At 40.5% G+C, this 24,602-nt stretch overlaps 2 protein-coding genes across 2 annotated transcripts; both read left to right on the top strand.

Annotated features, from left to right (window-relative positions):
- The first annotated feature begins 2,864 nt into the window (after nt 1–2,864).
- LOC100349302 (olfactory receptor 2H1-like) lies at nt 2,865–3,806 on the top strand. The gene has a single exon (XM_070076399.1). It carries the CDS (start codon nt 2,865–2,867, stop codon nt 3,804–3,806), a length of 942 nt encoding a protein of 313 aa, XP_069932500.1.
- Nucleotides 3,807–22,067: 18,261 nt separating this feature from the next.
- LOC127488835 (olfactory receptor 2H1-like) lies at nt 22,068–23,675 on the top strand. The gene has a single exon (XM_051839461.2). The coding sequence runs from the start codon at nt 22,326–22,328 to the stop codon at nt 23,262–23,264; it is 939 nt and encodes a 312-aa protein (XP_051695421.2). The 5' UTR covers nt 22,068–22,325; the 3' UTR covers nt 23,265–23,675.
- Nucleotides 23,676–24,602: the final 927 nt, after the last annotated feature.

Here is a 24,602-nt window from a genome sequence, read left to right on the forward strand (position 1 = left end):
GTCAGCTTAATGAAACTATGACCCAATGAGAATTTGCATCTGTGTATTAATGTATTTCTTAAATACTGCTAAATTTCATTATCAAAGAGAGAGAGAGATAGAGACAGAGAGAAAGTCAGAGAGAGAGAGAGATACACAGAAAATGGAGAGAGGCAGAGACAAGAGAATGAGAGAGATGTGTTTCCCCACAATCAATTAATCATTATTTGGCCACAGCCACAAGAATAGAAATGTATGGATCCTGCCATAATTGTAGCCAAACTTCAGGATGACACAGCAACCCAATGGCCATGGGGTGTGGAAAGCAAGAAATACAAATTTATCATAAATCTATGATGGTGGGATTAGACCTATCTTTATTATTACATTATTGTGTTTCATATATGTCTTCAATGATCTATAACACAAAATATATTAATATAATGAAAATTATAGATATTTATAAATATAAGGCAAGGGCAGGCATTTAGCTCAGCGATTAAGATGTTGGGTGAGACACCCATACGCCATTTTGTGGCACCTGGGTTCAATGCTTCCCACCAGCTACTGACTTCAGCTTTCTACCAATGCAGATCCTGGGAGGCAGCAAGAGACAAATCAAGTAGCGTGGTCCCCACACCCATGTGGGAGATCTGGATTGAATTCCCAACTCCTGTCTGACCTGACCATTCTCAGTCATTGTGGGCATTTGGAAGATTGCACGAATGAATGGGTAGACACATACACACACACACACACACACTCTGTCTCTCATAAATAAAAATATAAAACTCAACACAACTGAATCCATGATATCATTTCCAAGAGAAAATCCAGATGGACAAGTTTTGTACACATGACACTGTTTCTTGCAGAGGTGATCCCCATCAGGCAAAGGTGGATTCAGGTAAGAAAATGCGGTGAAGACCCGGTACAGTCTGACAGGACAGAGTGGACATTCTGTCATTAATTCTGGGTGCTTTGTAGAGCTCAGATCAGAGATAGAGGTAGAACAGAGATAGAGGTAGAACAGAGATGCTGCCCCTGTCCATGACTTGGCTCTCACTTTCTCCCTGCCATGCAGAACTTCTAGGAGCTAACAGAGTCCTTTGGCTCAAGATTTCCTCTTCTATGACATGAAATAATCCTACTCTGGTTCTTGTTAATAAAACAATGCTTTTCTCATATGTAGTAAATCTCATCTGAAAAAGGTGAATCCCTTGTGGCATGTGGCCTCTGTCCACTTGCTCTCTGAGCTTTATAAAGCTTTGTACTTCTCTTCCCTATGTGAGGTGCATGGAGGCCATGGCTAACCCCCTATGAAGTTGCTGTCCTGTAGCAGTCCCTTGTAGTGTTCCTCAAATTCTTGCCTGGATTGCCCACTTTTAAAATCTGATGTTCAAATCTGTAACTCAGTTTCCAGTCATTTAATTTTCTGTGTGCTCACTTCCATTCATATTCTTGGTGGATCTGCAAGCCAGAAACGTAATATGCTAGGATCGTGTTTCTTAACTCAATTTAACGCTACAACTGCCTTCCATCCTTTCTACTTGCCCAGGAAACAAAGCTTTAAAATCATCACACAGATCATCATTCGTCATCATGACTCATTTCTATTTTTATTTATTTCTTGGTTGACATTTATGTATTATGCCTAGCTGATAGATGAGGACATCAAGGATTAGATAACAATGCTGGGGTTTTGTTTTCCATGATGTCCGTGTCCAAGCTGACTGTTTTCTGCTGAAAGGTAACAGGAGCCATTATACTTTATCCCTTTAATCAGGACCTTAATCCTCTCAATGAGATTTCTTAACTTGGCATGTTGACCCTGTTTACTTAGATAAGAAAAGTGGCTCAGCATGTTAGAGTGGTTTACTTAAGAGTTAATTACATTACTTTATCTAGGGTGAAGAAACCATGTGCCCATCCTAGATTTGCTTTTTTTTTTGCATTCATTTATTTACTTTTTAAAGATTTATTTATTTGAAAGGCAGAGTGACAAAGAGTCAGAGAGAGAAAGAGAGAGAGAGAGAGAGAGGTCTTCCACCACACTGGTTCACTCCCTAAGTGACCACATGGACTCGAGCTGTGCTGATTGAAACCAGGAGCCAGGAGCTTCTTTCCAGTCTCTCACATGGGTGCAGGTGCACATGGACTTGGGCCATCTTCTACTGCTTTTCCAGGTCATAGCAGAGAGCTGGATAGGAAGTGGAGCAGTCGGGACTCTATTGGCACCCTTATGGGATACCTGCCCTGAAGGTGGTGACTTAACCCATTACACCACAGCACCAGCTCCTATATACTTATTTTCAAAGTCAGAGTGTCTCCTGTGCACGGTGCTTCCTCAGACTCCAGGGTTTGCTAATGACTTCAGGTTCTCCTTCAGGGTTTACACTGAAAACAATAGGACTTTGATCCTGAGATTACCTGAATTTCATTTTTCCCCACTAACATCACCAAATAATAAAAATATGCCTTGTTGAAGGATTATGTTGTAGATAAGTGAAAGCTAAGGTTTGGATCTAGCATTTCCTATTGCAAGACTTTTGGAGAGCTGCTGTGACTATCACTGCAGAGGTGTGCTGCGAGGAACATGAACCATGTGAGGGAGCTCTGTGAACGCGTCCACTGGGGATGTTGTGATTACAGATCTCAGAGGCAAATTCCAAGGGAGCTGTCTTAAAAATATTGTTTTGACATAAAAACGCAGCCTTAGAAACAGAGATTGTATCTTATGGAACTAAGGTGAAGGGACACATTCCCGAAAGGCCTAGAAAACTAACAATGCTTACTTTCTCTAAACAAATTTAAGCCAAATCTTTCTACAAAATCCATTCATAATATCTCACCTTGCATCCAACCCCAATGCAAAAGCAAGAGGAATGACTAACAAAAGTTTCCCAGTAGGCTTCATCCTTCTTGGGTTCTCTGAATGGCCCCAGGAAGAGTCGGTTCTTTTCTGGATTGTGATCATGCTGTACCTCATGACGATCCTGGGCAACTCCACCATCATCTTGCTCTCGTGCATGGACCCTCGTCTCTACACCCCTATGTACTTCTTTCTTAGCAATCTCTCCTTCTTGGATATCTGCTTCACCACAATCCCGGTGCCCCAGATGCTGTCAAACCTGTGGGGGCCAGACAAGAGCATCACCTATGCAGGCTGTGTTATGCAGCTCTGCATGTTTCTCTGTGTTGGGGCCACAGAAGGCGTCCTGCTGGTGGTCATGGCCTTTGACTGCTATGTGGCTGTCTGCCAGCCTCTGCGCTACACCACCATCATGCACCGTCCACTCTGTTGGAAGCTGGTGCTTATGGCCTGGCTGTGTGGCCTGATGGAGTCTCTGACCCAATCTCCCATCACACTCCAGCTACCCTTCTGCTCCCATCACCACCTGGACAGCTTTATGTGTGATGTTCCTGCCCTCCTGCGCCTGGCCTGTGGAGACACCTCTGCCACTGAGTGGCAGATGACCATTTCTGCTGTCATCTTCACCATGCTGCCTGTGGGGTTGATCCTGACTTCTTATGGATGTATAGCTCAAGCAGTAGTAAAAATGAAGGCAGAGGAGGGGAGGCAGAAAGTCATTGCCACCTGTTCCTCCCACCTCTTTGTGGTCTTCATGTTGTATGGCACAGTGGCAGTTGTGTACATAAACCCTAAGACCAACTTTACTTCAACATATGGCAAGTTCTTCACCTTCTTCTACACTGTGGTCACACCCATGCTGAACCCTCTCATCTATACTCTGAGAAACAAAGAAGTGATGGGTGCTCTTCAAAGAGTGTTGAGAAAGGGGATCTGCATAAGCAAAAGTAGATGATTGAGAATTTGGACCAGAAAGGAAGTTGAAAGTCATGACTGCTACTTACTCATTTTTTAGTCTTTAAATATTTCCCCAAAGGAAGTTTTGATCAAAAAGACTAAATTATTTTCATTTTTATCCTTGATACTTTAAATATCACCTTGCTAAGTAAATATCCAAATGCAATACCATTTGTGTCATACAATAAGTGTTCAAAATGTAGTTGTCTTGGGTAAATATTAATTTCAACATTAACTTTTGAGGCATATATATTATTTTTATGCAACTTAATAATGATGAACAGAACATTCTGGAATTTATAAAAAATATGTTTGATGTTATTTGGGATTTAAAGTTGAAAATATAATAATAATTCATGGGGAGGACTGTATACCATAGATTAGCTTAGACAAACCTGAAAGGGGGGGATTTCCTTGGAGTTTCCCTGAGTTCTTACTACATTTGCAGCCTTTCCTTTTTAATTTGTTTGTGTTCATGACACAGAGAGTGGAGCCTACCTGCATTTTGGGTATGCTCTTCCTCAGCTGGAGTTTTCAGAAGATGAAACTTCCTTTGAGGTGCCTCAGAGGCACTTGAAACCTAACAAAGGGTGCAAGCACTCTTATTACTGAAGACCTGCAGCTTTCTATGTCTAATCCAAACTTAATGTCACCTCCGTGTGGTTAAAAATGTTAATATATTTCTCAAATTTATTTTTCTATGTACACACTAGCAAGGCAATTTTCCTAAGAGAAAATATGTATAAAATATATCACATAGATATAGGTGTTGATTATTGTGTTTTGAAAATGTGGAATCAGAATATTGCCTATATCCAATTGAGTTTTCAAAAGGGACTTGGATATTGAATATCAACTTTTTTATTTATATAAGGTGAACAAATCTCATGTATTTCATATATACAGATATATGAGCATAGTGATATTTCCCACCCTACCCTTCCTCCCACCCATGACCCCACACTCCATCCTTCCTCTCTTATTCTTTCTATTTTTGCAATGACATACTTTCAGTTTATTCTATAATCATAAGATTAACCCTCTACTAAGTAAAAATTCAACAAATAGTAGGAAGAAAAAAACTCTGGTCTTCCACAGTAGAGACTAGGGTTGTAAACAATAATCAATTCTCAAAATATCGATTTTGCTCATATACATTACATTTTTAGGTACTCTATTAATTACCAAAGGTCAGGGAAAACTATGGTAATTGTCTTTTTTGGGAATGACACATTACACTAAGGATAATGGTTTCTAGTTGTATCCATTTCATTGCAAAAGACAGGATTTCATTCCTTTTTATGGCTGAGTAGTATTCCATAGTGTATATATATCACATTTTCTTTGTTGAGTAGTTGGTGGATGGGCAACTGGATTGATTCCATATCTTAGCTATTGTAAATTGAGCTGCAATAAACATTGAGGCACAGATAACTCTTTCACATGCTGATTTCATTTTCTTTGGGTAAATTTCCAGGAGTGTAATGGCTGGGTCATATGGTAGGTCTATATTCAGATTTCTGAGGTGTCTCCATACTGTCTTCCACACTGGCTGTACCAGTTTACATTCCCACCAACAGTGGATTAGGGCACCTTTTCCCCCACATTCTTGCCAACGTTTATTGTTTTTTGATTTCTATATGAAAGCCATTTACACGGGGTTGAGGTGAAACCTCATGGTGGTGATGGCAAGTGATCCTGAGCATCTTTTCATCTATCTGTTGACCATTTGAATTTCATCTTTTGAAAAATGCCTGTCGATTTTCTTTGCCTATTTCTTGACTGGATTATTTATATTGTTTGTAGTTGAGTTTCCTGAGTTCTTGATATGTTCTGGATATTAACTCCTTATCAGTTGCATAGTTTGTAAACATTTTCTCCCATTCTGTCAGTTGTGTCAGAAGTCAAAGAAATACCTTCAGGGAAGGAATCTCTCAATCTATGAAAATTATCCTTTAAAAGATATAGAGGAGCCGGTGCTGTGGTGTAGCGGATTAAGCCACCACCTGCAGTGCCCGCATCCCATATGGGTGCCAGGTCGAGACCCAGCTGCTCCACTTCCAATCCAGCTCTCTTCTATGGCCTGGGAAAGCAGAAGAAGATGGTCCAAGTCCTTGGGCCCCTGCACCTGCGTTGGAGACCCAGAAGAAGTTCCTGGCTCCTTGCTTCAGATTGGCGCAGCTCTAGCTATAGTGGCCAATTGGGGAGTGTACCAGTGGATGGAAGATCCACCCCCTCGTTCTTTCTGTGTGTAACTCTGACTTTCAATACATAATTTTTTAAAAAAAAGATATAGAAAAAACTGATCCCCTGGTTGCACAAAATTCAACAGAGTCACAAAAGAAGTAGTAAAAGACAGAGCCATACAATGGCCTAAATAAACAAACTAATGCCTTAGTATCAGATTCTGAAGAAATGGAGACTGACAGAATGCTTGATAAAAAAAATCAAAAGAATAATTCTGATGTCACTCAAAGAGATACAAGAGAATGTATACAGACTACTAAATGAAATTAGGAAACTGAGGCATGATGGGAATGAGATTGAGATATTGAAAAAGAACCTAACAGAAATATTAGATATGAAGATCTCCATCAGTCAAAAAATAGCAGGGTAAGTAAAGCAAAAGAAAAATATCTGAATTTGAAGATGGGCCTGTGAAAATGTCAGTCAGACAAAAAAAAAATAGGATAAAACAAATGAGAAAGAATGAAAATAGCATTCAATCTCCTGGACACCATTAAATGAGCCAGTATGAAAGTTTGGGAGTCCCTGATGAAACAGAAAAGAGAAGTGGCTTAGAAAATTTATTCAGTTAAATAATAGCTGAATATTTCCTTAATCTTCAGGAATATATGGAAATCTAAAATTAGGAAACCCATAGAATCCCCCCAAAGACAGAAAAGAACACTTCGTACAACACATTCTGGTGAAACTTTCCAATTTATAACACACAAAAAAATCTTAAGTTTCCAAGAAGAAAACACCAGGCTACTTGTAAGGGAACTCCCATTGTATGACAGCAGACTTTTTCAACAGAAACCTAAAAGTTCAGGAAGGAATGAAAAAATACATTCCAAGTTTTGAACAACAATAGCAAAAAAACTGCTAACCCAGAATACTTGACAAACCCGTAGATGAAGTTTCTAAACAAAGCTATCAAGGGAGGGGAAATAAAGACTTCCCAAACAAGCAAAAACTTGTGGAGTTCATCACCATTTGACCAGCCTTACAGATGATACTTAAAGTGGGTTGGGTTCAACTCAAACTTGGAATGCCTGCATACCATGTCAGAGTGATTGGGAAAACCCAGCTTCCTGCTAATGAGCTTGGGAGGCAGCAATTCATGTCCAAAGCACTGGGTATCTGCCGCCCACTGGGAGATCCAGATGGAATTCCTCATTCCTACCTTAAGCCTGGCCCAGCCTCAGGTTGTTGTGGGCATTTGGGAAGTGAACCAATAGATAAAATCTCAATCTCTCTCTCTCTCTCTCTGTCTCTGTCTCTCTCTCTTTCCCTCCCTCCCTCTTTCCTTCTCTCTGTGTCACTCTACCTTTCAAATAAATAAATATAAGTAAATCTTTAGAAGCAATAAATCTTGGGGCTGGCACTGTGGTGCAGTGGGTTAAGCTACCATCTTCAGTGCCAGCATCACATATGGGTGTCAATTCAATTCCCAGTTGCTCTGCTTTCCAACCTGCTCCCTGCTAATGGAACTGGGAAAGCAATGGAGGCTGACCCAAGTGCTTTGGCCCCTACACCCATGTGAGTCCCGGAAGAAGCTTCTGGCTCCTGGCTTCAGACCAACCCAGCTCTGGCCATTACAGCCACTTGGGGAGTGAACCAGTGAACGGAAAATCTCTCTCTGTCTCTTTTCTCTCTATATGTAACTCTGCCTTTCAAATAAATAAAGAAATCTTTTAAAAAAGGAATAAGAAACAATAAATCTTTAGAAACAAAGGAAGGTAACTTCTATCATTAACATCAGTGAAAATATAACTTACTAGAAAGAATAATGGATATTTATTTTTTTCAACTTTTATTTAATAAATATAAATTTCCAAAGTAAAACTTCTGGATTATAATGGCTTTTCCCCCCATAACCTCCTCCCAATTGCAACCATCCCATCTCCCACTCCCTTTCCCTCTCCCATCTCATTCTTCTTTAAGATTCATTTTTAATTATCTTTATATACAGAGGATCAACTCAATATATACTATGTGAAGATTTCAACAGACTGCATCCACAAAGACACACAAAGTATAGAGTACTGTTTGAGTAGTAGTTTTACCATTAATTCACATAGTACAACACATTAAGGACAGAAGTCCTACATGGGGAGCAGGTGCACAGTGACTCCTGTTGCTGATTCAACAATTGACACTCTTGTTTATGATGTCAGTAATCACCTGAGGCTCTTGTCATGAGCTGCTAAGGGTATGAGACCCTCTTGAGTTCACCAACTCTGATTTTACTTAAACAAGGCCATATTCATAGGGGAAGTTCTCTCCTCCGTTCAGAGAATGGTACCTCCTTCGTTTATGGCCCGTTCTTTCTGCTGTTATCTCACTCACAGAGATCTTTCATTTAGGTCCTCTTTCTTTTTTTCTTTTCTTTCTTTTTTTTTTTTTTTTTTTGGCACAGTGTCTTGGCTTTCCATGCCTGTGCAACTGTCATGGCTTTTTAGCCAGATCCGAATGCCATAAGGGTTGATTCTGAGGCCAGAGTGCTGTTTGGGACATCTGCCATTCTATGAATCTGCTGTGCATCCTGCTTCCCATGTAGGATCATTCTCTCTTTTTTAATTCTATCAATTATTATTTGCAGACATTGGTCTTACTTATGTAATCCCTATCTTTCTGATCAATTATGAACTTAAACTGATCACTTTAACAAGTAAAATGGCATTGGTACATGCCACTTTGATAGGATTGAACTGGAATCCCCTGGCACGTTTCTAGCTCTCATTAGAAGTAAGTCAGAGTGAGCATGTGCTGAACTGTACATCTATTTCCTCTCTTGTTCCCACTCTTTTATTTAACAGGAATCACTTTTCAGTTAAATGACTGAGAATAATTGTGTGTTAAGTAAAGAGTTCAACCAATGCTATTAAGTAGAACAAAAAAAATACTAAAAGGAATAAAATAGTAAGTTGTTCCTCAACAGTCAGGACAAGGGCTGATCAAATCATTGTTTCTCATAGTGTTCATTTAACTTCTGCAGGTTTCCTTTTAGGTGTTCAGTAAGTTGTCGCTGATCAGGGAGAACATATGATATTTGTCCCTTTGGGACTGGCTTGTTTCCCTCAGCATGATGTTTTTCAATTCCACCATTTTTTAAAACTTTTATTTAAGAAATATAAATTTCCAAAGTATAGCTTATGGATTAAAATGGCTTTTCCCACCCATAACTTCCCTCCCACCTGCAACCCTCCCATCTCGTGCTCCCTCTCCCATTCCATTCGCATCAAGATTCATTTTCAATTATCTTTATATACAGAAAATCAATTTAGTATAAATTAAGTAAAGATTTCAACATTTTGCACCCACACAGAAACATAAAGTATAAAGTACTGTTTGAGTACTAGTTATAGCATTAATTCACATTGAACAACACATTAAGGACAGAGATCCTTCATGAGGAATAAGTGCACACTGACTCCTGTTGTTGACTTAACAAATTGACACTCTTGTTTATGGCGTCAGTATTCTCCCTAGGCTCTTGTCATGAGTTGCCAAGAATATGGAAGCCTCTTGAGTTCATCATCTTCCATTTTATTTAGACTAGGTCATAGTCAAAGTGGAAGTTCTCTCCTCCCTTCAGAGAAAGGTACCTCGTTCTTTGACAGCCCTGTTCTTTCTACTAGGACCTCACTCACAGAGATCTTTCATTTAGGTCCTCTTTTTTTTTTTCTGCCAGAGTGTCTTGGCTTTCCATGCCTAAAATACTCTCATGGGCTCTTCAGCCAGATCCGAGTGCCTTAAGGGCTGATTCTGAGGTCAGAGTGCTGTTTAGGACATCTGCCATTCTATGAGTCTGCTGTGTATCCAGCTTCCCATTCCAACAATATTTTTTAGATTTCTAATTTCCTCTTCTTTTCTTTGGTTTGACTGTATACTTTCCTGTGCTCTGTCTTCTAAGTCTGTTATTCTCTCTTCTGCTTCACCGACTCTGTTTTTAAGGCTCTCTAATGTGTTTGTCATTTGACCTATTGAATTCTTCATTTCATTTTGATTTCACTATCACAAGTTCATGTTCTACTAGTTTCAGCATTTCATTTTGATTCCTCCTTAAGATTTCATTTTCATGAGAGAGATTTTCCATCCTGTCCAGTAAGGATTTCCATAGTTCAAGCATTTGTTTTTGAAAACTTCTAAATGTTCTTATCATAAACTTTTTGGAAATCCATTTCTTGCATTTCTTCTATCTCCTCATATTCACAACCTTGGATTGGGGTGTCTTGTTCATCTGGGGACATCATAATGTCTGCCTTGTTCTTGTTTCCTCGGTTTCTGCATTTGTTGCTTGGCATTGTGGAGATATTCTTTGGTTTCTTCTTCCCTTGCTGTGGTGTTTTTTCTTGTTATACTATAACTGTATTAAGTGGACTGTCTGCTTTTGACGGATCCTTAGAGGCTTGTGGTGGGTGTGGCCAGAGAGCTCTGCTTGGTTCTTCAGGGTTAAGGGTGTGCCAAAGTGACACACCCAGGTTAGGCATGGTAAATCTCTCTCTCTCTCTCTCTCTTTTTTTTTAAATTCAGAAGTGAAGTAATTCTGCACAGCTGAGCAGAACTGAAAGCAGTCAGTGTCTGATCTCTTGCTCCTGTGGGTATAATATTCATCTGCTGTGTCCCAAGGACCACACAAAGGATCTGTGCTGTCCTCGGTGTGAGCTCAAATTCCCCTGCAGTCTCCGACCGGGTTGCCAAGGTTACCGAGTTTGTAGCGTCTCTGGAGTGTACACACGTGAACTCCATGAGTTCTCTCACACACCGTTTTTTTTTTTTTTTCTTTCAGTCTCAATTCATTAGCTCCACACCTTCACTAGGTCCTAACCTCCTGTTATTTCACCCCCCCCACCCCAAAGTCAGGTTTTTCTGCTTGGCTGATGGTAGGCACAACTTTTACATATGTCCAAAATGGCGCCTGCTCTTTGTCTTGCTCGCCTTTGTAAGGTGAGTGGAGAGAGAGACTCGTGTCCATACTGGTCCCTTTTATTTTATTTTCTTTATTTTTTTTCCTCTCTCCTCTAGTTAGTCTGGTGAACTTTCCCACACAGGTCTTCAAGCCTCGTTCGCTCTAGGCTCTTCTTGCTGCTTCCCTGCCAGTGTCTTGGGCTACTGAGGTTTCACCTCACCTCCCTTTATAGGGCTGGTGCATAGATTCAGTGGCTGGTGTCCAGAGCCTTGGGCATCCATGCCCTTTAGGTAGGTCCACCATGTCCCACTAGTTCTGAAAGTTTTCCCAGCGCCATTTGTTGAATAGACTGCCTTTGCTCCCGGAATTTTTTAGCTCCTTTATCAAATATAAGCTGGCTATAGATGTTTAGATTAATTTCTGGTGTTTCTATTCTGTTCCATTGGTCTATCCATTTGTTTCTGTACTGGTACCATGCTGTTTTGATTATAACTGCCCTTTAGTATGTCCAGAAATCTGATATTGTGTTGCCTCCAGCTTTTTTTTTTTTTGTACAAGATTGTTTTAGGTATTCTAAGTCTCCTGTGCCTCTATATTAATTCCAATAAAAACAAATAAACAACAACAAAAAACCAATATGCTGCCCATAATAAACTCACTATATAATGATTAAGGGATCAATTTAAAAGAAAATAGGGTTATTGTAAATATATAAGCATCTAATGCCAGTGCTACCAATTTTAGAACACTGATGTTATTATATCTAAGGGGAGAGAAAAGCTCCAATACATTAATATTGGGGACTTTGGCAGCCCACTTTTATGAACGGTAAAATTATCCAGGCAAAAAAATCAACAAAGAAATAGCACAGTTAAAGTACACTACCAATGATTTGGTGTACACTACAGACCAAATGGACATAATAGATATTTACTGAACATTCCAGGCACAGAGGCAGAATACACATTCTTTCTTAATAGTGCATAGAACACTCTCTAGGATAGATTGTATACTAGCTCAAAAAGCAAGTCTTAACAAGTTAAAAAAATCAAAGTCATAGCATGCATCTTTTCTGATCACAATGGAACCATGGAAATTAACAACAAGAAACTTATACGAATAAAATAAAGTTGTACAAATACATGGAGCTCAAACAACCGGCTCCTGAATGAACAATGAGTCATTGAAAAAAAAATCTGAATTAAACAATTCCTTGAGGGATTGGACTAAGATGGCAAAGTAGGGAGGGAGCTTACTACTCTAGTCTAGGAGGAGATAGTTTAAAAAAAGTGGAGAGAGTGCAGTCTCAGGGAAGTGTTAGGGAGAAAAGGGCAGAGGAAAGCCATGCTAATTAGAGGGACATTGTAGACCTACATGGAGAGTGTAGACATGCATAACTAGGACCCCAGCAGCTGAGAGCCTCCACACAAGCTTTGTAGAGTGAGGTGAGACCAGTCAGCAGCAGCCCAAGCCACTGACGACAGAGCTGCAGGAAGAGCTTGGAAGGAATCCTGCTTGGAGCCCTGTGGGGGATGGTGTGGCTGCCAAACTGGAGGAGAAAAAAGGCACAAGTTTCTCTCTTCCCAATCACCCTGCAATGGTGTCCTGTAACAAGCTAATAGAGAGTGGGCACCATTTTGGACATATGTAACAGCTGCACCAGCTCGTATCCACGTCCAGCAACCAGCAGAACAGAGACTCCTGAGTCTGGCAGGGAGAACTGACAGGGGCCTGGGTGTTTGTGACTGTGGGAGTGAAAACACTGAGGCTGCATGGGAGGGCTCAGGGTGTGACTGGGACTTTGGGCAGTCACTGTGAGAGTCTCCATATGCACAGAGATCCCTGGTTCCTGGTGAGGGACATTGCTGTGGAATCTGTGCTTATATTGAGGACTACATAGATCTTGTGTGTGTTTCTTATGGCAGCAAAGATGAATATTATACCCACTGGGGCTAGTGCCCAGGCACTGGTCACCTTTGAGGAGAGGAGGTGAGCAGAGTCTACTCCAACAGAGCAGAACAAACCTCCCTTCTGATGAAAAAAAGGAGATTTACAACACCCAACCTAGGTGTCACCTTGGACACTCCCTTCACCCTGGAGCACTGAACAGAGCTCCCTGGCCACATCTGCCATGCCTCTAGGTATTCGCTGAAAGAAGTAGACATTCCACAAGTCCAAAGATAAAAGCCGCCACAGCAAAAAAAAAAACCACAAAGAAACCAACAAGTGTTTCCACAAATGCTGAATAATAAATGTACCAATTCAAGAAACAAGAGTAAGGAAGACAACATGATGCCAGCAAAAGGACTCAACACTTCAATCCTGGATTGTGAGGATAAAGAGATTGAAGAAATGCCAGAAATAGAATTCCAAAAATTGATCATAGAACTACTCAGAAATACTCAGAAGCAAATGCACAAACTAATGAAATCCCTACATGACATGAAAGAAAATTTCTCCGTTGAAATTGAAGTCTTAAATAGAAACCAAAATGAAATATTGGAAATGAAGAATTAAATAGAACAAATAAAAAATGCAATGGAAAGCCTTAACAACATAATTGGTGAAGCAAAAGAAAGACTATCTGGCTTAGAAGACAAATCACAGTAAAGTATACACTCAGACCAAAAACAACAAGAAGAAATTAGAAAACTCAAAAACACTGTTGGTAATCTACAGGATACTATCAAACAAAACAACATAGGGGTTCTAGGAGTTCCTGTAGGCATGGAAAGATAGAAAGGCTTGGCAGGCCTTTTTCATGAAATGATAACAGAACTTCCTCAATTTGGGGAAAGAAAGGAACATCCAAGTACAGGAAGCACATAGAACTCATAATAGACATGATCAGAAAAGATCTTCACCACAACACATTGTAGTCAAACTCTCCACAGTAAAACATAAAGAAAAGATTCTAAAATGTCCATGCGAGAAACACCAGATTACTTTCAGAGGGTCTCCATTAGACTCACAGCAGACTTCTCATCAGAAACCCTATAGGCTAGGAGAAAATGGCGAGATATATTCCAAGTCTTAATTGAAAAAAAAAAAAAAACAAAACTGTCAACTCTGAATACCGTATCCTGCAAAGATCTCATTCATGAATAAAGGTACAATAAATATCTTCCATAACAAACAGAAATTGAAAGGGCTGTTTGTGAACTTTGTGAGACTTGCTTTATGGCCTACCATGTGGTCAGTCCTAGAGAAAGTTCCATGCACTTCTAAGAACAATGTGTATTCCACAAGCGTAGGATGAAAAGTTCTGTAGATATCTGTTAGGTCCACTTGGTTTATAGTGTTAATGAACTCTGCTATTTCCTTGCTGATTTTCTAGAAGTTTTGATGGGAGGAGTTGTCATTATTCATTTTCCCACATCCATCTCACCAATCTCTGCAACTTCTTTTTTATATCATTGTTTACATATTGCTGAAGTTTGTGGCATTTTCGGTATATTTTAAAATATATTTTCATTCTATTTTCCTATGAACTTAAAGAATATTTCTTTGAGAGGAAGAGAGACAACTGGCCCACTCCCCAAATGCCTCCAACAATTGTAACTGGGCCAGGCCAAAGTCAAAAGCTGGAAATGCAATCCAGATCTTCCACAAGGATGTCTGGAACCCAATGACTTGAGCCACCACTGTTGCCTCCCAGGGTCTGCATTACTAGGAGCCTCGGCAGGGTATTGAACTCAGGTACTCTGACATGGGATGAGGGCATCTAAACTGATGTCTTAACTGCTAGGTTAAATATCTTCCCCCTGCATTTCTAGAGAATATTTAGTCACACTGAGGCAGGAGATGGTTAAGTGTTAACTGGGGAAGCTGAGAAAAGCAAATTCCAAAACTCTCTCATAGTCTCAATTTGTTTCTCCATTTCTCTGTCTATGTCTCCCTGTTCTTATCCTCCACCTTGAGGTAGAAGGCAGAGAATAGCTACTTGAAGCTGAGGGGGGAAACTGCAAGTTAAAAAAACTCCTTCACTAAGAAGCTGTATGTAGACATGATCATGGCCAGAGAGCCTCTGTGCCATAGTCTCAGGATGACACTGGAGGCTGCCCTCACCCGAGAGCCAACCCATAAAATAGAGCTTTTATCTGTATCTGGGGCCTCAATTATCAGCCTCAGTCTGTGCCTTGATTCTTGGCCCACTTTCACTCTGCTAAAAAGTGTACTTTCTTTTCCTTTAATAAACCTTTGATGCTATTGTCTGTGTGAGCTTCATTCAAGTTAACACCTAAGGTTCAGAAGAACCCACACCTGATCTGCACATTTCTTCCCTCGACTTCCACAATAAAACCATGATTCATTTAGTCATATGTAGTCACATTTGCTCAAATGTTATTAGTAAATAATTCTAAGTTTCATAACAAACTGTGTCCACAGTTTCTCTTATCACTGCTTGGTAAGCTAAAGTTTGCCTCATCCAGTGTTTGTGATCCAATGAATGCTCTGCTCCCTAAAGCACTACGCACTTGAAGTTCCTGGTCTTCTGCTTCACACTTGATCAGTGGGTTAACTATTAAAAGGTGATTGACTCAAACATTGCTAACATTTCTCTATTTCTCTATCAGTTTACATCACCAAAGAAACTTCAGAGATCAGCTTGTGATCTCCTTGTGTACTGGTGACAGATGTTTGTGTCCAGGTTTTCTAGGATGTTTCAAATTGTTGGTAGTTGAAGGCTCCTTCCCCCCCCCCCCCCCACACTTATATATGTTGCTGTGGAATCGTTCTGAGAGGAGGAGCGTGGTGGGGGCAAGAGGCGCGGAGTCACCACACAGACCCCGGGAGTCGGGTGAAAGTGGGCCAGAGGCCAGCATTCCACAGACTCATTTATTTCAGTTGGTACAACAGCTTAAATAGCCAAGGCAGCCAATCCAGTCAAGGGGTGGTCTATGCCCTAACCAATCACAGCCTGTTGCCAGGCTGTATCTGAAGCCATCCAATCACAGCTGGTTGACAGGCAGGCTTCATTGCCATGTGGTTCCCAAAGCCATCCAATCACAGACTGTTACCAGGCAGGCTCCGTTGCCAGGTGGGTTTCGAAGCCATTCCTGAGTAACTGATGAGCTCTTGCCAGCAACCATCTTGGCATGGCCTTCTTATTCTACCACATTTCCCTCTTTTCATTTATTTTTGAGCAATGGGAGGCATGATTCTTGGCCATACCACTGTTGACCCCGTTCTCATTTCCATGTGGTCTCTGTATGCAGCTGTGCCTGTCTTAGCTTGTCCCCCAGGGGATCTTACCCATCGTTGACTAACCGGCGCTCAAAACAGGAGACCACAGGAGTGTTTGCTCAGATAGGGGTAGGAATGAGGAACAATGGTAATCCAGAATGGCATGACCGCACACAGGCTGTGGGCCATTCAACTGGCTGACCAGAGCTAGCGGGGTATAAATAGCCAAGGCAGCCAATCTGGTCAAGGGGCAGTCTATGCCTTAACCAGTCACAGCCTGTTGCTAGGCAGTATCCAAAGCCATACAATCACAGCCTGTTTCCAGGCAGGCTCTGTTGCCAGGTGGGTTTTAAAGCCATTCCTGAGTAACTGACACTCACTTGCCAGCGGTATCTTGGCATGGCCTTCTCATTCCACCACATACATAAACATTATATCCCACATTAAATGTACATCTGAATGTGTATTTTCATCCTTATTTATTGGTTATATTTTTCAAACATTGTTTTAGTCCCTATTGTATCTCTAATGACTACTTACGTGTGGAGACAAAACAGGCATTCAATGAACATTTGTGGAGTGAATAAATAAGCCAATGGCTGTAGAAATTTTATTTAATAAACAAATTTCTTGGTCGTGTTACTATGGTTAATATCTATTTTTGTAAGGAACTCAAACAACTCAATAACAACAACATCAATATCCAAATTATTTGATTACAAATGGACAGAAGACCCAAAAAGAAATCTCTCAAAAGAAGTTATGGGGCCGGCGCTGTGGAGCAGTAGGTTAATCCTCCACCTTCAGTGCTAGCATCTCATGTGGGTGCCGGTTCTAGTTCCAGCTGCTTCTCTTCCAATCCAGCTGTTTGCTATGGCCTGGCAAAGCAGTAGAAGATGGCCCAAGTGTTTGGACCCCTGCACCCACGTGGGAGACCCAGAAGAAGCTCCTGGCTCCAGATTGGCGCAGCTCTGGCCATTGCGGCCAATTGGGGAGTGAATCAGTGGAAGGAAGACCTTTCTCTCTGTCTTTCCCTCTCACTGTCTGTAACTCTACTTCTCAAATAAAGAAAATTAAAAAAAAATCATACAAATGACCATCAGGTACACAAAAAAATGATCATCAGTAATCATTAGGGAAATGCAAATCAAAACCATTAGGGATTCTCACATCACTATTGCTGGAATAGCTATTATCATAAAGACATAAAATAATAAATGATGGCAAGAGGACAGAGAAAACAGGACACTTACACACTTTCATTGGGAATGTAAATTAGGATACCATTATGTAAAACAGTATAGTGGAGTAGTTCCCCTGAAAATGAAATCAAACCTACTGTATGACCCAGCAATCTCACTCCTGGGTATGTATCTACAGAAAATGAAATCAGTATGATGATAATCAAAATAACACTATTCACCATAGTCAAGAAACAGAATTACTTGTGTGATAACGAAAATGTGGCATATATATACAACAATACACTTTTAATAATAAAAAAGCAATACTGTACTTTATGACAATGTGGTTGAACCTGGAGGCATTAATAAAGTAAGTCAGGCACAGGAAAGCAAGTACTCCATGATCTCACATATATCAAGAATTGAAATCATTTGCTCTCATACAGGTCGAAAACAGAGTAGTTGTCACCAGAGGCTGGAGAGGGAGGATCAAATGGGGGGAGGTTGTCCATGAGTGCAATGTTACTGTTAGAAAGGATGAAGAAGCCTGGTGTTCTAGAGCACAGTTGGTGAATATAGTTAATAGTCAGGCATTGTGTATTTCAAAATAGTTACAAGGAAGGATTTTGAATGTTCCCACTCCCTCAAAATGATAAATGTGGAATCAACAGTCAGCTGAAAAGAGTTAAAGTGATGGCTCATTTCGTTTCCTGAAAGTAAGGGAAGCATGTCTCATGTGCTGGGTCTCTGCAGTATTTTGGGACTGGCAGCTGATTACTGTGAAGTCAGCAGTCCCTGGGACCTCCTGGGGATGGCTGGTTGCCTTATGCTCCTTGTGCCCTCCCCTTAGTGGAAATAAAAGGAGAGTCACCTTCTATCCCCCTTCCTAATGTCTACACTGCAATCTCTTTCACTGGGGAGCATCCCCAGATTGGCAAGTCTGTGGTAAGATCCCAAGAAGAGGACCATCAGCAGGGAACTCCCAGCTGGGTAGGCTGCCAACGATCTGCTGTCTGTCCACCCCAGGTGAGCTGCTCACATTCTGAGATGGAGAGGGTAGAAAATGAATGAGGGAGGGGCAGACAAGCATGAACATGGGCAGAAGGCATAACATGTCCCTGGACTTGAAGGGGGCTTGTGTGAAATTCTGTCATACCTTGTGAAACAGGATGTGTTTTAAGATGAAAATTATCATCATGCTCTATTCAGTCTCAAGGATCATGTGTTATAGATTTATTGTGGAATTTGCATATTACAACACACATAGACACTAATAGCTATTTTTATGACCTTTGCTGTAGGAATATTACTGCATGTGATTTCATCTCTCATCTCACAGCAGTGAATTTCAGAAACCTCTCCTGATGTATTGGGTAGTGAATTGTTTAACCAACTGCTGTTGTAAAGTGCACCATAGTTTAATTTATTCCACATTTGTGGATACTTCGTGTGTGTGTGTAATTAGAATATATAATTAGAATCAGAGTCAATCTTAATGAAATCATGGCCTACTTAGAAATAACATTTATATTATGTACTTATTAATTAAAACATAAAGACATCAGAAAAGTATCTGGTTCCAGAACCTGATAAAACAGATTGGTAATTATCCCACAACTATGAAGACGAGGTGTGTGACTCCAGCTATGAGCACAGCAAAGATGATCTGTGATGCCAGGAGCTGAGACAGGCTCCTCTGGTCACAAACACTGGGAATTTAATGGCAAGTAAGTCATGAAGTTTAGATCTTATTTCACCTCAGAATTAATGCTGATGAATGGCTTAGATGTAGGACATGAAAACATTAAGAAACTACTCAAATGTATCAGTGGACACTTTGTAAACCCTGAGCAACAGCAATGAAGACAGCAACATGAAAAATGAATTGAGATTTGAAAAAAGAACAACATTCTGGAGGTGAAGGAGATAAATCACACTTAAATATTTTTGATTTGGGAACTTATGTGGATTACATGATGAGTCAGTTTAAAGGCCAATAATGTGTAACAATCTCTTAACTGTTCATCAGATGGCACAAACATCTTGGTGAGAAAGAATTTGCAAATGTCTTGTAAACACAAGTGACTTGTAAACACAAAAATTAATATGCTCATTTAATTCAATATAGGGGGCCCTTTGGACTTGCAGAATTAGAGAGAGGGAACAGGATGACTCGAGAAGTGTTGTGGACAAAGCGAAGGGCTCCAGAGGTGATGCGGGTCACTGTGGGCACCCTCAATGCAGGCAGCCTCAGTGTGGTTCAGAGAGGGACACTTATTTTAGTAAGGAATGTAAGCCCAGAACCAAGGGATTCTTTACACAGATATTCATCCTAGTGTTGTTCTAGATTAATAAATATTTGGAAGACATCTACATTTATAGTAAAAGACAAGATGTAACATAACGTCTGTTTCTAAGGCAGAATACTCCGAAGCTTTAAATTCAAGATTGATATTTCTAAAAGTATTTAACATGTACACAATTCAAATATTTAGTGAAATATGGAGCTGTAAACAGCATGATTTTTCCATATCTTTCATATATTTATATGTAATTCATTAACATATGTTGAAAATAAAAAACAAAAATTTTATAGTAAATAATATTTGAGAGTGGGATTATAAGAGTTTAATTTCTTGTATTTTCATTGTTGTCTTAATTACCTACAGTGTTCATAAAACACATTTAGAGAGCGAAAAAGATAATATTTTACCAAAATCACTAAATATAATTCTAAACAAAAATATCACATATGCCATTGATCTGAATTTACTTTTCCCTTACGTAAGGACAGCTTGAATCTGTGGTATCATCTCAGAACCAAAAGTCAGAGGTGCAATGGCACATTCCTGTCCACATGCCAATCCTGGAGTGTTGCAGAGTGAGCCAGCACAGGTGAACAGGTGAACTGAGTGCTGTGGGGATGCAGGCAACTGAGGAAGAGGCACCATCTCACAGCACCCAGTGCAGGTTCTGTGGCTGAGGGTGGTGAGCTCCCTCAGGGCTCATGAGAAGGCAGCAGAGGTCCCTGACCACCAGCACCAGTCGTTCTTCCTTTTCCTCTGCCACAATGGACTTAGTGGAGCACATTCACTTCTTCAGCATAAGACTTTGTGCCCTTTGTTTTCCCTGCATCAAATGATCTTCCTGGCTCTTGATTCCTCCATTATGCTACTCAATTACTGTGCCCTGATGGGTTTTCACTTACAGAACCCAACACCTGAAACTTGAGTCCTTAGGATGCATTTATTTGCTCCTTGTTGACTGGCTCTCTTGTCACCCACAGGCCCATGAGCTCTACAAGGCAGTCAATTCCTCTCTGCTCACTGTGTGTTCTCACATCCTAGCAGAGCGCCGCACAGACAGCAGACATGGAATAAACACCTGGGAAGACGCTATTGACTATGACCAGTCTCTCATGTTCTTCTCCAGTTTTTCAGTTTTTCCATTTTCAAAATCTAATAATCACAATATTTAATGTGATCTTCTTTTACCTAATGTTATTGTTTTTTGGTTCTTTGCTTTCATACTTTTGATCTCCTTTGACTTATGCTACAATCCCAAGAAGAAGGAAAATTAGTATTCCAGGAAAATGCACACCAAATCCAATGTTCCAGGTTAGTATTTTCTAGCTAATGACTGTTTGGCACCTTTTCTCCCTATTCATGAAGTAAAGCTTTAAAACAAACACAGATTTCATAATTGTGTCACCCTAATTCATTCTACTTGTCATTATGGTTCTTGGCTGAAATTCATTTACAGAGACAGGCATTTGATGCAGTGGTTAAGATGCTCCTTGGGATGCCTGCATTCCACATTGGAAAACCTTAGTTTCCATCCTAGCTCCGTTCCAATTCCATGCATCCTTGGAGGCAAGGATGATGGCTCAAGTAGTTGTGTCCCTGTCAGCATGTGGGAGGCCTGGATTGATCTCTGAGTGCCCAGCTTCCACCTGGCCCAGCCCTGGCTGCTGCAGGCATTTGGGGAGTGAACAGCAAATAGAAGAAATGTCTCTGTCCATTTATCAGTTTCTGTCTGTCAAATCTTTAAAATAATAAGTAGCTGTAAATTGTGAAAAAGGATCTACTTAGGCTATAATTAAATAAAAAAAATCATTTATTATGCCAAACTGATTACTGATAATTTCAATAGTGGATATTTTGTGGGGCAAGAATTAGGCTTGATTATAGTGTTTTTTCTTTTACTAGCTTTAATAGTGTTTGGAGTTTTGTATTAAAAGACAACAGGAACTATTAAACTTTTATTAAGTTTAATTTGTGGTTCATTCTTCTGAGGTGAGAGCTGTAATAATTTCTCAGACAAAAGTAGTACTTGGAATTTTTAAGACATTTACTTAAATTAGCTTAAATTCACGTATTTATAGCAAATTAACCAGGTATGCAAACTAGATTGTGTCTCCTAGGTCAAGGTGCTTACTTAGACACTCAGAGAGTAATAACATAATTAAGCTCTCATGGTCTAAATTATACATCACCAGTTGGTGAGATAAGAAAGGCCTTGTTTCTGAGACAATCACTATCTCATGTGTTCCTTTTAATATTCTCAAACAATGCAAATAATAACCCACTAATTTAGAAGAATACATATTTAAAATATAACTGTGTTCAACATTCTATTCTAAATTGTATAGAAAGCTTCTATATACATAGCTGAAAGGACAGTGGTGGAGGAAGCTTTAAGTAGCTTTTAGTGAATGTGTGGTGGTGTCTATTGGGGATGCTGGATTTCAGACCTTGGAGATGAATTGCAAGTGGTCATATCTTGAAAACATCCACTTGTTGCAAACAATGCAGCCTTGTGGAGAGGAAGAGACTGTATTCTATTGATTTAATATAAAGGAAAGCACCAATATATCCTATTTAAAGGCTCCTAGAAATGTAATATTGTTGTTTTTTTCTAAATAAACAGCAGTAGAGTCTGTCTACAAAATTCATCTATAAAACTTTACTTAACATTCCATCCAAAACCAAATGAAAATGCAACAGAAATGACCAATGAGAGCTTCCCGGTGGGCTTCATCCTTCTTGGATTCTCTGAATGGCCCCAGGTAGAGGTGGTTCTCTTCTGGATTGTGATCATGTTGTACCTCGTGACTATCCTGGGCAACTCAACCATCATCTTGCTCTCATGCATGGACCCTCGTCTCTACACCCCCATGTACTTCTTTCTTAGCAATCTTTCCTTCTTGGATCTCTGCTTGGCCACAGCCTGTGTTCCCCAGATGCTGTCAAACCTGTGGGGGCCAGACAAGAGCATCACCTATGCAGGCTGTGTCATGCAGCTCTGTGTGTTCCTCTGTGTTGGTGCTACAGAGTGCATCTTGCTGGTGGCCATGGCCTTTGACCGCTATGTTGCTGTGTGTCAGCCTCTGCGCTATACTACCATTGTGCACCGTCCACTCTGTTGGAAGTTGGCGCTCATGGCCTGGATGTCAGGTCTGACAGAGTCACTTATCTTATCTCCTGTTACACTCCAGCTGCTCTTCTGCCCCCATCACTGTCCGGATGACTTTCTGTGTGAGATTCCTGTGCTCATACGCCTGGCCTGTGGTGACACCTCCATCAATGAGTGGCAGTTAACCATCTCTGCTGTCATCTTCACCATGGTGCCTGTGGGGTTGATCCTGACTTCTTATGGCCGTATAGCTCAAGCAGTGGGGAAAATGAAGTCAGAGGAGGGGAGGCAGAAAGTCATTGCCACCTGCTCCTCCCACCTCCTTGTGGTCTTCATGTTTTATGGGACAGTGGCAATGGTGTACACAGACCCTAAGACCAACTTCTCTTCCAAATATGGCAAGTTCTTCACCTTCTTCTACACTGTGGTCACACCCATGCTGAACCCTCTCATCTATACCCTGAGGAACAAAGAGGTGAAGGATGCTCTTCAAAGGATGCTGAGAAAGGGGATCCGCTTAAAGAAATACTGATATTAAATCGTTGAACCAGGAAGGATGCTGTAAGTCATGACATGAACCCACTCTCCTTTTAAGTCTTTGAATCAACAGCAAAAGTTGTGAATTTTGAGCCAGTGTTGTGTCATAGTCGGTTAAGCTACCACTTGTGATGCTGGCATCCCATATGGGTGCCAGTTCATATCCTAGGTGCTCCACTTGTGATCCAGCTCCCTGCTAATGCCCTAGGGAAAGTAAAAGAAGATGGACCAAGTAGTTGTTCCCCAGTACCCACATGGGAGACCAGGGTAATGTTATTGGCTCCTAGCTCTGGCCGTCATCTGTGAAATGGACCAGCAGATGGAAGATTTCTCTCTCTGTCTCTCTCTCTCTCTCTCTCTCTCTCTTTCTCTGTCTTTCAGTATCTCTCTGTAACTCTGAATTTCAAATAAGCAAATAAAAATCTTTTAAAAAGTTGTGAGTTTAATATAAAAATGACTTATCCATTATTTCTATGATTTTACATATCCTTGCTAAACAATAAAGTACAAATCTTGGGACTGCCATTATGGGTTAAACCACCTCTTTCAATGCTCATATCTTATATGAGAGTACTAGTTTGCATCCTGGCTATTCCACTTCCAATTCAGTTCTCTGCTAATGTACCTGGGAAAGCAGCAGAAGATGGCCCAAATATTTGAGCCCCTGCCACCTCTGTGGAGACCCAGAAGGAGTTCTGGGCTCCTGGCTTAGGCCTGGCCCAGCTTCAGCTATTGTGACCATTGGGAGTAAACCAGCAGATGGAAAATTCTTGGTCTCCTTCTCTCTCTGTCCCTCTTACTTTCAAGTAAATAATAAATCTAAAAAAATCCCAATCTAGTATTAATTGTTGCCAGAAGATAACTTAAAATTGTATTTGGGGGCTGGTACTGAGGCATAAAGCCACCAACTGTGACACCAGCATCCCGTATGGACAGTGGTTCAAGTTCCTGCTGCTCCATTTCTGATCCTGCTCCCTCCTCATGGCCTGGAAAAAGCAGCAGAAAATGGTTCAAGTTCTTGGGCCCATGCTACCCATGTGGGAGACCCAGGTGAAGCTCCTGGCTTCAGCCTGGCCTGGATGTTGTAGCTATCTATGGAATAAACCAGTGGATGGAAGATCTTTCTGTGTCCCTCTCACTCTCTCTCTGACTTTCAAATAAATAAATAAATCTTAATATATAACATATATATATATTTGGATGATGAATAATATTAGTTCTACAGTTAATTTTTGAGGAACATAAATTATTTCTGAAGCCACATAACTTCTACAAGCTGAATATTCTCAAATTAGAAAATAGATTATAAATTATCTTTTTTCAATTTTAAAAT

The sequence above is a fragment of the Oryctolagus cuniculus genome, chromosome 6 (assembly GCF_964237555.1).
Source record: "Oryctolagus cuniculus chromosome 6, mOryCun1.1, whole genome shotgun sequence".
In the NCBI taxonomy this organism is placed as follows: Eukaryota; Metazoa; Chordata; class Mammalia; order Lagomorpha; family Leporidae; genus Oryctolagus; species Oryctolagus cuniculus.